This window comes from Quercus lobata, chromosome 4 (genome assembly GCF_001633185.2).
Source record: "Quercus lobata isolate SW786 chromosome 4, ValleyOak3.0 Primary Assembly, whole genome shotgun sequence".
NCBI lineage: Eukaryota > Viridiplantae > Streptophyta > Magnoliopsida > Fagales > Fagaceae > Quercus > Quercus lobata.
The window spans coordinates 4,237,337-4,251,402 of NC_044907.1; the positions used below are offsets into that span (position 1 = coordinate 4,237,337).

Here is a 14,066-nt window from a genome sequence, read left to right on the forward strand (position 1 = left end):
CTATGTCATCACTCAAATCTTTAAAATTTGAATCTTTGTTGTCTAAAATTATACATAAAAAATAAGTTTATAGATTAAATAGTAAATAACTTTTGATTGACATGAAATTTGACATGTGTTTTAAGAACATAGAGAACATAAAGAACATAAAATTTAACATTTAAAATTTCAAAATATGTAACCATATTAATTTGTTTAGTGAGAGTTGTAGCCTTAGGTTACAACTTAGTTTGTAGTCAAATTTTTCTTTAAACTTTGATCCCTTAACAATATATTAGGTCCTTACAAACAAAAAGAAAAAGCCCAAGAAAATTTTTATGGAACTACAATTTTGAAAAAAAAAATGTAATTTACAGCATTGATAATGAAACTATCATGTAAAAATTTCAAAATAAGAAAATTCAAAAAGGAAATTGTAAGACTTTATTTCTTTGTGTGTATGTGTTCTATTTTTATTAAATTTTGTATAATTTATATTTTTTAATGACCGTCCTGCAAAATATTCTTGGAGCCGCCACTGGCTAAATACATGACATTTGGTTAATATATAAGCTTTTCTGAATTGAGAAACTTCTTGAACCACTTGGTTGAGTTTTTAGGATATCTTTTCAACCCATCCTCATAATCTACATAGACTAACCCAAAGCGAACAGTGTAACCATCAGCCCATTCAAAGTTGTCCAACAGTGACCAAGCAAAGTATCCTTTCACTTTGACCCCGTTCCTACCAAAATCCAAAGTCCAAACATTCAAATCATAGTCATTTATATTGCACAAAAATAATCAAATGGCTTAGGAAGGCATAATTATGTTTAAAGACTCACATTATAGCACTCTGTACAAAAGAAAGATGACTACTATGGTAGTCAATTCTCATGTTGTCCTCAAGTGATATAGTACCATTATTAATCTCATCGACTCCTGAAAAACCGAGAGAGAGAGAGAGAGAGAGAGAGAGAGAGAGAGAGAGAGAGAGAGAGAGAGAGAGAGAGAGAGAGAGAAGAAGAAGAAGAAGAAGAAATTACATATAGTAATTCAATGTACGTATCACTATGGATGCCATGTAAAGTAGATGATCTCCTGTTAGATAATACCATTCTCAGTTATATAGATGACTGGGTTGTTGAATTTGTTCTTTGTGTAAAGTAAAAGATCTTGAATTCCTTGCGGGTAAATAGAAAGCCACTGGGAAGCAGCCTGCATAGTCAATTAAAATGCAAATCATGAGACTCTAATTCAATGCATTGACACTACTGTATTTCTCCCTTTGTGCAAGTGCAGAATTGATAGTGCATTTTTTCTTTTTCTTCATCATCTGAAAAAGAAAAATGTTATCATATGTGACAACATTGGAAATTTCTGGACAATTTATTTGAGCCAAAAGTTGTGTTCATTGATCAAAAGGTAAAGTGTAATATGATGCTTGAAATTGCCTTCAATAGAAGAATGATAGGTCATTTGATATCAAAATTGAAGGGAGAGGAAATTCTGCTTGCTCTTGTAGGATACAGTATTCCAGATGTAGATGCTCAATGTTAGAGCAGGATTTAATTTTTGGAGGGACAAAATTTATTTCTAACTTATATGTACAAACATGCACACACACGTGTATGTGTGTATATATTGATATTACTTTATGTCAATCTAAAAAATACGAAATCATTCAATAAAACACTAAAAAAAAATTTAAACAAGCCTTTTTTTTTCCAAAGTTAAATCTAATTCAACGTATGAGTGGAAGAATATTAGTAACAAGATAGATATCAAGTGCAGATTACATAATTTTTTTTTTTTTTTTGAGAATAAATTTTCTATTATTTTGGTTAATATAGACTTATAAAATATCACAATTGTTACAATTTTAAAAATATGTACCGAAAGACAGAGCTATATTATTGGATTGGTTAACATTTCTTTATAATATAATAAAATAGGAAAAAATAATTTATGTTTAAAAAGTTAGACATATGGAAGAGATAATACTGTATCAATCTAGCCATATAGGTGAAGGAAAAGTTAGGTTTGAATTTTTTGGCAAGGCAGGGGGCAATGCCCACTCGACCTTGGTTCTCCTTAAAGTTTTTATTTTTTTATTTTTTAAGAAACAAATACACACATGAAAGAGAAAATGTGGTTCTAATATAAAGGCACATCATAAACTTTATTAAAAAATTATTTCTATTTTTCATAGACATTTCCAAGTTGTAAAAAAATTCATTGTATATAAGAAACAAGTTTTAAAAGAATTCATACCTTTTGACCAATGGGAATCCCATTTCGCTCATCTGTCATAAACATATTAACTTAACATAGGATAACTTTTTGTCCAAAATAAAAAGTGCAAACTAATTCAAATAAAACAAACCTCATTAGTAAAACGAACCTGTGATGTTAATGCAAGAGTCCGTGAAGTAGCTTGGCTGCTGGTATTCACAAGGACCATCAGTAGCATAATTTGCACTATAATAGTTTATGCCAATGAAATCAAAAGACCCTTTAACCATAGAAGATTGCTCTTTAGAAAAGTGTGGCAGTCGTTCATGGACGTGGGCAACCATTTCAGCTGGGTAGAGACCAGAATTTAGTGGTTCCATAAACCTAGAAAAGTTATAAAAGATCTACAATTGGCTGCGTTCCAAAACATTGAACAGTAATTTTTCCTTTTTGGTTTGTGTTTATTATATTAGATGATATGTATATGAATTTCAAGTTTGTATTTAGAAATTGCTGATTTGTTGTATACCCTATCTTTTACTTACAAATAAAAATACCATAGCTTCTCAATCTAGATCAGTTCAGAGGTGACATCAAATTATTTGTCTGCTTTAATTTTATTAACTTATTTTTTATGTATAATTTTTAAAGCCTCACTTTTTAAAAATATATATTACATATAACTATAATTTTGTAGATAATCGGAAAACTACATACCAATCATACATAAAAGCAAGGGCTCGAGATGCTGCATCTTTATCTTCAGTTGACTCGGAATATGGCAATATCCACGGTGAATTTAGTGTAATACCAATTTGACCCTTCTGAGACATCTACATAAATCATATATTCTAAATTTGGATTATTTAGTTAGACTAATTGAGCTCTTCTCAGAGAAAAAATAAAAGTTAGACTAATTGATTGAAAATCGTACTGATTTTCAATTGAGTGGTATATTAGTACATTATTCACCAAATAAAAAGATATTAAATTCAATAAGAATGTGGTGTGAAACTCAAGTTTTACACTCTTCAATCCCAATATGTCATATCATTACATTACATATTAAAAAATAAGTATAATCATACTCAGTCAATTCTAATATATCCATATGAAAATCCAATCCAACCGTGAGATATTGAGTTTTTTTTTTTTTTTTTTTTTTTTTTTTTTTTGAGGAAGGTATTAAGATATTATTAGGTATGTTAAGATTTATTGAGTTTTAAGTAAAAAGCTAATATGACAATCTCATATTAAATTATGTAAAATATAAGTTTTACACCTCATCCTTACCAAATTTAGACTCAAATAAAAATAGTATATTAGTACTTTACAAAGATATAAATAAATCAAGCACAACCTTAACCGTGATATATTCTTAATTATTATTCGGTATCACGTTTAAATTCTAGTTGATTATGCTAGTGAATTACAATAATCATACATATACTATAACACTAACCTGGTACTTGTCCTTATAGACTTTGACTGCAGCTGTATGAGCAAGAATTTGGTGGTGAGCAACCAGGTAAGGTTCAGTAGCTGAATCACCCTCATTACACTTTGAGGACAACCATTTTGAACATCTACCAGGTGCAAATGCACCATTTCCATACCCCATAGTAGTGAAGGTTTGTGGCTCATTTAAGGTGATCCAATGCTTCACCCTATCACCAAACTCTTTATAGCAAAGCTCAGCATAGTCCCTAAAGTCATTTCTGTTTATATAACCGATTGAGATGAGTTAAACTATAATTTGGAATACAGTAATGTTACAAACACAATTTTGTTCACATTTTCTCAACTTACTAAGTTGATAACTTGTTATTGATTTTCAAATTGGATCATTATATATAGATATTACTTTATTATCTATCATTCATAACTGTATCTCTCAACAATAGTGAAAATATTTGTGGACAATGTTTTGTCTATAGAGATGTTATTTGGATTATGTTATATGGATGCGAGTTGGGAGTAGGTAATTATAGTCATTGCTTACACAATTTGGTGATTTAAAAAACCGCCATAGGTGTCTTCAAGTGCCTGTGGAAGGTCCCAGTGGAATAGAGTCACAAATGGCTTCAATCCATTGGATTGAAGCTCATTGATGAGATTGTTGTAATATGTAATGCCTTCCTGATTCACTCCCCCATTTAAGTTTCCACCTAATTAAAATAGAATTCAGTAATATAATTGATTTAAATAATTCAATTTGGAATCACTATACAGGGGTTGATCATCTCAAATTTTATGATCCAAGTGATTTTAGTTTAATTGAACATAGAAACTAGAATTAAACAAAGCATAAATTCAAATCTAAGGATTAAAACCTTCTTGAGGATTTATAAGAAAAAAAAAGCGTAATTTAGTAATCTTACTCGGTAATAATCTGGACCATGAAATCGAAAATCTGTAAGCATCAAACCCAATGTCCTTCATTATACTCACGTCTTCCTGCCAAGTTATTCAATTCATTACCAATCAGTGCCAAATAATACAAGTAAACGAAAAAGGTATCATTGCCACAAATACATAATTAATCTTCACTAACTTGGTCATATGAATGTAAAAGAAAATCCAAAATACAACAAATGAAGTCTTAAATCTGAAATCTTTGGAATCTGATGTAGCTTGCAACAGATTAAGCAAAGTAATAATATGTAAGCAAAGTTTCACTAAGAAAATCATGACAAAAGTATGACTAATGTTAAGTTGAGGTCTTGATGTAGCCCTCTACCTAATAATTAATTTATAAACGACTATAAGAGCAAAAGGACTTTAATGATATAACTTTCTTGAGACTATTATGAGTTAACTATTTCATACGTTTGGTATTGACTATAATTTTCTTATCTTCTCTTGAATTAGCACATCTGCATTATAATAAAACATTGCATTATGTCAACAATATAATATATACCTTGTAACGATGATAGGAATCATCAGCAAGTACTGCATTTTTACCATCCTTTATCTTATCTGCAACACCAAAAAAGTCTCTAAAAAATCAAGTTCTAATTAATATGTTTAAGCAACTAAAGATGTTTGGGTTCAAAAGCTTAGTCTTATGAAAGCATTTTAACGTATTCCATATTAGTAACTTTAAAAAAAAAAAAATTAATTAATTAATTAAACAAATACATTCCGTGCACTTTATTAGAGTTGTTGAGAGTAGTCATGGGTGGCCACCAACTTTAGAAGGATAAAACCTAACAACATTAAAGCTATTTAAACTAATGCAGTAATCTAAGAGCAATTATATCTTTCTTATCACATGAATAATTAATGAACTCATATCATGCATATATCTATGCTTATGCAGTAATCTAAGAGCAATTATATCTTTCTTTTCACATGAATAATGAACTCATATCACATAACTAGGATACACATCTCTCTACACAGAAAGAGAGAGGTGTTACCTGGGTAGCGCTGAGTGAAAGAGTCCCATATACTAGCTCCTCTACCACCTTCATTTGTTGCACCTTCATACTGCACAATAACATAACAAACTAAATCAACAGCCTCTAGTATCATAGATTTTTGCATATATATATAAAATCTTTCCGATATGTTAGTTTTGATTGGAAAAACATGTATATATCTTAGATAATTCGATAGTTGCGGAAGGGAGGATTTGTACTCCAGATGTCTTCATTGGAAACACTAGAAAGTGCCAGTTAAACTACAAAACGGTTTATAGCAATAGGTATATTAATTCAAACACAAACCTGATAAGAAGATGATGCTGTGCCAAATATGAAACCCTCTGGAAAACTGCTTCTATTAACAGAATATTTTGAGTCATAATTCTGAGTTGCACCTTCACCCAAAGCCACTGAGCCAACCATGACAATCAGAAATAGGAGGAAAGGACCACTATTAATCCCCATGATTGATTGCTTTTGATTCTCTAACATGTCCCCCCATCAAGTCTACCTTTATATATATAGGAGAACATGTCAATGGATTAATATATATATATATATATATATTTTTTTTTTTTTTGTTTAGTTCAATAAAAACTTAAAATGTCTCTGTGCCATCAAGCTTTGAGAACTGTTTTGCACTTTCTTTTGGGTATTTTTGGCAATTCAGTTAGCCATAACACATCTCATTGTATACTTATTTGGATCTTGTTGCATGCAATATACGTTGAGAATACTTTCAAAGTATAATTAGTCACATTTCCTCAAAAACTCTGTGACTAAGTAAAATTGTCTAGTTCTAGCTCTTTATTCCCACACCCCTACTTATTTTACGAACAAATAAGTCATTTTCTTTTTAGGTAGGCTAACCAAACTTGTAGTTCTAATCTGCTAGTGAGACATCATGTAATTGCATATTCAATCTTTATTGACAATATTGTATAAAACATGGCATGGCATTGTTATACTTTGTAAAATACTGGTTAAAATATGATTTTGGTTCTTGATTTACTAGTTATAGATTTGGTTTCGTGTTTATATACTTATTAATTATTTTTATTTAGTCCTTCAAATTTTAAAATTACTTCAATGCGAACTTTTACCATATCTTACTAGTTACTATCACGTAATGATGCATAACTTTTTTGTACACAAGCTCTTGTATAATGCAATACATGTAAATACTCGAAAATAAAAATATATTTAGATAGACAGTTGAATTTAATATCTATAAAATAAATAGAAAATATTATGGTAAATCTAACATGTAATTTTAGAAGAACAAAATCTTTTTTTTTCTGAGGTAAATGTAATTGTAAAAGCTATTTGGATATGTTAGGAGGCCACATAATATTCATTTTAATTTGCTTCATGCTTCTCAAATTCTCACTTGTCATGCATATTAAGTTCTACTTACGAGTGTCTATTTTCAATTAATTAACATGGACTGCAGTTTGCATGTTAAAACAAAATACATTTTGTGTTTATGATAAACTCTTATTTTAAATGGTGCCTTAACTATTTATTAATAAACAATTTTAAGAAACTTTTATTATCACTTTTATGAGAAATATAATAAACTGTAAGAGAATTAATTTTTTTTTCCTTTTTTTATAAAAATTTTTAAAAATATTTCTTGAACTAATACCCTAGCCCGTTTGGATTGAGAGGAAAGAAAGGGAGAATGAAAGGGAGTAGAGTAGAGTTAGCTGAAAATAAGTTAATTTTAGGTTAATTCTACTTTACTCTACTCCTCCTCCGTCTCCCTCAATCCAAATGGACAGCATTCATTATTTTTTTTTTCTCTAAACACTAAAGTTGACTGGAAAAAATGAACTAATCAATATTTTCCAATTACAGTGGACCAACCTTTTGTAAGCCTCAGTTGTAATAGTATTTGGTCCTTCTACGCTTCGTTTTTTTTTTTTTTTTTTGGATCATTTAAATATAATTATTTGTCGTATTGTAGCGATTTACCTTTTCTCTTCTTCTTTTTTATGAACATTTACGTTTTCTCTTCTTGTAGCTATGCTCTATTCAATTAACATGAATAGGTAAGAAAATTTGGTAATAATGATTGTAATATATAATAAATTTCAATTTTCATGAAGAGGTAAGAAAAATGGTAACAATTGTCAAATATAATAAATTTTGGTTGGAGGGTCATTTTGAGATCGGCCTTTGTTTACCTATCCAAATATTACCTAAATGATCAAAAGATTCAATACAGAGTTTGGAATCTTATTTATTTCCTAATCTTCAAAGAAACTTAGCATAATACGGTACGGCAAATTGATATATACGAGTTGAAACTTAAACTTTTGAAACTTGAAAGTTAACGATAAATTTTTTTTTTTTAATTTTGTGTGTGCATATATTTTAACAATTAATAATTCTTGCTTAAATTTCTTTAAATCATGACATGATAATCTATAATATGTCTATAATAAAAATAATAATAAAACTGAAGATGTTGAAATTCTAGTTAACTTCATGATATTTTGCCACATAAATTTTTAAGAACTCATCAAAAGCTACTCACACCTTTATCGACTGTTGTGGCCTTTAGAAAGAAATTGTTTATTTAAATTGTAAATGACACTTAAGATTTGTGATCAATTTGATTTTATGGCTTAAAGTTTATAATTTAGATTTAGACCCTTAACACTGCATGGCACTTTGAAACAAGCCCTATTCTCTATATCCGTTGCTAAAATTTTACCACCGATCGCAGATTTATAGCTAAAATAAAATGACTCCAAATCTCCTTTCACAACCCAAATCCAAAGCTAACCACTAAGCAAAAGCCCAACTTAGAGCAAAAATTCAAGCTTTAGTGACCCCAAAAAAAAAAAAAAAAAATTAAACTCATAGATATATCATATATCAAATTAAACTAATTTTAGAAAAAGAAAGCGGAAAATAGCAAAATACCAAAAGAAAAATACTTACATACCCATAATTCACCGTTTCAACACTTGGGCCTTAACGCACTTAGCAAATGCTACCGTTTTGGGCCTCTTCATATTGTGGATCACATATTTGAGATAAACTTATAATTAAGTAATAATTCAGCTACATATTGAGTTTAATTAGTTTGTCTAGAATGTATCTCAAAATTTGACTTTTCATTTATAATTACTAGTGTAAAATACGGTGCATATATAGGGTATATTTAAAAACAATCATAATTATATATATATAAGTTTAAATTATACATGGTATCAAATATGTAATGACTTCTCATTAATTATATATATATATATACCTAGTATCAAATATGCGATGGCTTCTCATGTTTTATATATATATATATATAATATTTAAAATCTAATCGGATTTGGATTTTTTATTTTTCGCACTTAATAATTCACTTGTCACAAAAATAAAAAAATTAGATAAAATACATAGCGCAAAATTGAACTCCAACTGAAATTCAATTTAGAATTTAATTGGATTTAAAACCTTTAATTTTTGCACCTAATAATTCACTTGACGTAAAAATTTAAAATTTAAATTGGACACACAGCGCAAAATTGGACTCCAATTTAGAATCTAATTTTACTTTCTCTAAACTTTGGCTTTAACTATATATATATATATATATATAATTCTCTCTCTCTCTCTCTCTCTCTCTCTCTCTCTCTCTCTCCACATTTTTTTTCTCATTTTAGAGTAAATTAATAAATAAATAAAAAACTGGAACCAAGTAAGTGATAGAAAGAGCTAAATACATACAACCACACAATTCTTGGCTCCATTTCAATAGTTTCACGCATTGCCTCTCGTTTTCCTTTGTTTTATACAATGTGAGATAAAGTTATTTAAAAAAAAAAAAATTAGTGAAAAGCAACCTTTAAAAAATAAGTTAAACTTTTAACAGAATTTTTTATTTATTAATTAAAGAAAATTTTCATTCAATCCATTTTTTATGATGTTATCAAACATAAGAAAATACGAAATATTATTTTCCCATAATGTTTTCCTAATTCATTGTTTACAACTGTTTACACTAATAATTTTTATTATTATTAATTGTTCCAAACTTCCAATATTGCATCTAAAATGTGGTTCTACCTTAGCTATCAACTATGAATCTGATGCTGACATCGAATAGGGGACAAACTCAGAATAATATTTTTTTATAAAATTACAATTAATTGGATCTTATTATATTGATAAATAAGGGAAGGTACAAAGCGTAACTTGTACGGCAAAGCGTAATATTCCTTTTTTATTTTTTATCTTCATAAGTTGCTAAGGTCGTCCATATTGCATGGATGCATTAATGCCATAGCTTAATAATAATGACATAATTGGTGTGAGCAATGGTGACACTCTCAAATATTGTAGCACCATGTGGACGAATTGAACTACCAAAAGTGTCAAAACTAATAATAAACCTAAGCCTATTCCAATAGAAAAAAGTTCTGTTTAGCTCATTGGACTAAGATTAACCTGGATTTCATATTCTAGTTCATAATTAGACAAGAAAGGCCTCAAAGATACCTATATAAATTAGAATATAATTGACAAATGTGTTATAAACCATTATAAGCAAGGCTAGCTAGTCTCTGTGATTACTCATTGTTCTATATTATTGGCAAGAAACTTTAACTTTACTACCCTCTCTCACTCTCTAACACACATACACACATTTTAGAAGATGAAAAATACTAAAATAGGGGTTTGAATTTTGATATTTTCATTTTCAGGAATGGCTAAGAGACCAATTGTGGAGTATCTCCTTCAGATGATCAACTTCATCTTCACCCTTTGTGGCCTAGAAGTATTGTTCTATGGTTTATCTTGTTTGATCAAGTGGAAACATGCACCAACACAGCCTGATCATGTTGACAAAACGAATTACAGGATGACTAACCGACTGTTGATTGCAATTGATCTATCGAAGCTGTTGTCTAATAAGCTTCCTACGGCTTGGTATGTGGGTTTTATTCATTCCAATTACAGTCACATTTATTTTTTCATTTGAAGGTTAGCTTGCGACTTCAATGGTATTTCTTAGTTATTGAATCTGTAGAAAGCAGCATAAAATCTAAGATCTTTAGACTATCAACATGTTCCATTAGTGTTAGTCACAATTAAAAATAAAAATCTTTAATTATTACAGAATTGATTTCTTCAGATAGTCTGTTTGTTCAATTGACTGATCAATGTGAGGAAAATCTACTAAATTAAATGATCAGGTATTTATTGGATGCCCTATAATTATCCCTAATGGCATGAATGTGTTTCCCTTAGCCCTTAACGGGCTTTTTTCAAAAATTAAAGGAAAAAAGAAAAAGCACATCAAATAACTAACTTAAGACTTTTTTTTTTCTAATTATTTTTAAATATATATCGAATAACTTATGTTAATTTGGCTGTTTTCTCTCAAAAAAGAAAATGTCAATAACCTATTTATTATAGCAAGTAGCCAAGTAGTACTCTCTTTTTCAAAGGAAATTATAGCAAGCGGCAGTTAGTAGATAAGCATGATTTATAACTCTCTTTTTCAGGAGATTATAACAAGCAGTACTTAGTAGATAAGAATGATAACTGTTGGTTAAAAAAAAAATGATAACTCTTTTTTTAAGGAGATTATAGCAAGTAGTACTTAGTAGATAAGAATGATAACTATTAGTTTCAAAAAAACAAAAATGATTACTCTGTTTTTTTAAGGAGATTATAGCAAGTATAGTACTTAGTAGATAAGAATGATAGCTCTCTTTTTTTTCTAGTAAAATAAGAATGATAACTCTTAAAATGGAAGTTATGCAACATTCTCTATATATGTCACACTTTTAGCAATAATAATGTATGATGAAATTTCTGTTTCATTCTCTCTCTCTCTTTTCTTTTTCTTTTTTTCTTTTTTTTTTCTTTTTTTTTTTTGAGATGTAAACAAAAATGATAACTATTTTTTTTAAGGAGATTATAGCAAGTAGTACCTTTTTTTTTTTTTTTTTGATAACCATAGCAAGTAGTACTTAGTAGATAGGAATGATGACTCTTAAAATGGAAGTTATGTAACACTCCATATATATGTCACACTTTTAGCAGTAATAATATATGATGAAATTTCTGTTTCATTCTTCTTCTTTTTTAAAAGAAATAATTACAACATACTGTTATTTTCTCAATTTGAACCATTTATCCCCTAAACTTCTAAGTACTTTATATAAAGAGAATGTGTCAATTCAACTGCAAGGCTCTTATCCAATTCCATAATTTCATTCTCTTTAAGAATATGTTATAAAATTATAATACAAATAAGTGAAATAACAAATTAAAATGCTACTTTTCTATTCTCAAAAAAAAAAAAAAAATGCTACTTTTCTAAGAAAGTCTTCCCTATTGAAAGATCCAGATATATTGATATATGCAAATTGAGGTACGTCTGTTTTAGTGAAAAATATTTTTCATATTTTCTAGTGTGTGGTATGATGAAAAATGAAAATTGCAAATTAATGAGTTTTTGTGGTCTATAAAAAACAAGTCTAATAAAGAGAAAAACATTTCCAGTTTTTTAAAAGCAAAAAATGTTTTAAAACATTATATATACTCAATAAACAGACTCTCTCAAATAGTAACTGTAAGGACACGATTTTTAACGACCCAAGGATGGGCTCGTATGTAAAGGGGTCCGAACAATACGATTTGTAGAGAGTGGGCTTGGAAAGGCTGGACCTTGGTCGCTGGGCGTCGGTTTGGTTGGGATTTTCATGGAAGCCTATACGAAGGTGGGTTTGGCCTTTGTGGCTAAGCCTTACACGAATGTGGTGTGAAGATCTATCTCCTCGGAATTAGTCCGAGGAGCATCTCGTCCTCACCATCCTCCTTTTTTATGAGTTCATTCTCCCCTCTTTCTCTGATTCCTGGGCCGCCCTTCTTTTCTCAGCTCTTTCTCCCTTTTATACTAGTATTTCCTTCCCATTCTTCATCTACGTGTCCGTTTCTCCTTGTTCGGGGTGGTTACTCGTCTTATCAACCCTCACGTCAGAGTGGTTGGGAAGAGCTGGATAGCATGATATGAGTATGGGTTTGTCAGGCAATGGGCTCCACATTAAGGTGCTAGCAGCCTTCTCCCCTGCGCTGTTCCTGTACCGAATCTGTCCTTTTCTTGAGGCGTTTTATGAGATGTCGGGCGTAAAGTCGTCCTCGACCACATCCTTGGGCCTTCAAGGAGCTTTTACTATGTCCCTGACAATAGGGCTCCTCGGCCTGGGCTTTGGGCCCTTAATGTGAAGCGGGCTGGGATTCCAAATTTCAGGCCCCACAATAGCCCCTCAAAATCCTGCTTCCTGACTTTTTAGTTAGGAATGAGGGTTTTGGTGATGCTGAGCCCACCTCGTGACTTGCTCACATCCTGTACTCTATTATTATTTACGTTTTTCCATTTACATGGGAGTCGTGTCAAAACAAGGGACACTCCTTTATCTTTCGTTCACACGGGGTCCTTTGACATTTCGGTACTCGAGGCGCCCCTTCACGAGGATCTTCAAATCCTATGGCTGAGGATGAGGTTGGAAATTGAGCCGAGTCTGCTTTGTCCGAAGCATTCCTTGGAAATTTGCATGAATTAAATGCCACCGGTTTACTTCTGTGTATAAATAGGGTAGGGGGTCACTCCACCTGTACATGAACTCTCCTGTTCCCTTCAGAATCATACTTCTTCTTTCATATTCACGATCTCCATTTCTAGTGCCACTCTGCCTCAAAGCAAGATGTTTGAGGCGTGGATGGGGATGAAAGGTCTCCGCAAGCTTCAGAGGCACCGAGTACTCAAGGTGATATGGTACGGACAAGGATGGCACAGATTCAAGCCAGTCCCCCGTGTTGACAGGGGGAAGATGGTATTCCTCCCTCTTTTAGTCAAAATCCAAAGCAGGTTCTAGTCATGCCAGATTTTTGGTATGTCAGAAGAAGAAATTTCCGCCATCAGCGCCGTCTGCCTTGTCGCAGGCAAATTTTCGCGGGGGCTCCTCAACTTCTGGCTCCCTGCACCTTTTCTTCAACGGTGCGGGCCTCAAGTTGGGTTCCCTGCACCTTTTCTTCAGCTGCGCTAGCCTGAAGCCCGGCTTCTCTGCGCCTCTTCTTCGACTGTGCAGGCCCCACGTTGGGTTCTTTGGCTGCCTGAGTTATGGGCATGTAAAAGTGTTGAGGAATGATTTCCTTAAACAACATCTTAGAACAGCAGCCAACCTCTCATCTGCAATTCTTCTTCGGCTTTATCTTCATTCTCTTATATCTTTTCTTTTCACTTATGTAATTAGCTTTAGTATAAGCTCGTTCCAGCTTTTCATTGTACACTGTACTATTTCTTTGTCTTAATAAAAGATGAGTTTACTTCTTTCTAAATACTTTTCCTTTCGGCAGCAATTACTTTATGAATGAATATTAAACATACGCTTGCCTTTA

At 31.1% G+C, this 14,066-nt stretch overlaps 1 protein-coding gene across 1 annotated transcript; it reads right to left on the reverse strand.

The window, feature by feature from the left end:
* Positions 1-494: 494 nt before the first annotated feature.
* LOC115983432 (beta-glucosidase 12-like) lies at positions 495-6,110 on the reverse strand. Its single transcript, XM_031106103.1, has 12 exons — positions 5,949-6,110; positions 5,640-5,709; positions 5,138-5,196; positions 4,596-4,671; positions 4,217-4,382; positions 3,677-3,932; positions 2,932-3,047; positions 2,384-2,598; positions 2,254-2,285; positions 1,095-1,197; positions 825-921; positions 495-724 (listed from the first exon to the last, which is right to left on the reverse strand). The coding sequence occupies exons 1-12, from the start codon at positions 6,108-6,110 to the stop codon at positions 541-543; spliced, it is 1,536 nt and encodes a 511-aa protein (XP_030961963.1). The 3' UTR covers positions 495-540.
* Positions 6,111-14,066: the final 7,956 nt, after the last annotated feature.

Excerpts from the sequence above, each read along its gene's own strand:
- LOC115983432 (XM_031106103.1), bottom strand. The coding sequence starts at position 6,110 with ATGGGGATTAATAGTGGTCCTTTCCTCCTATTTCTGATTGTCATGGTT. Across the intron at positions 5,710-5,948 it reads CAGCATCATCTTCTTATCAG|TATGAAGGTGCAACAAATGA; the intron begins GTTTGTGTTTGA and ends GTTATTGTGCAG. Across the intron at positions 3,933-4,216 it reads TTTTTAAATCACCAAATTGT|AAATGACTTTAGGGACTATG; the intron begins GTAAGCAATGAC and ends TTATATAAACAG.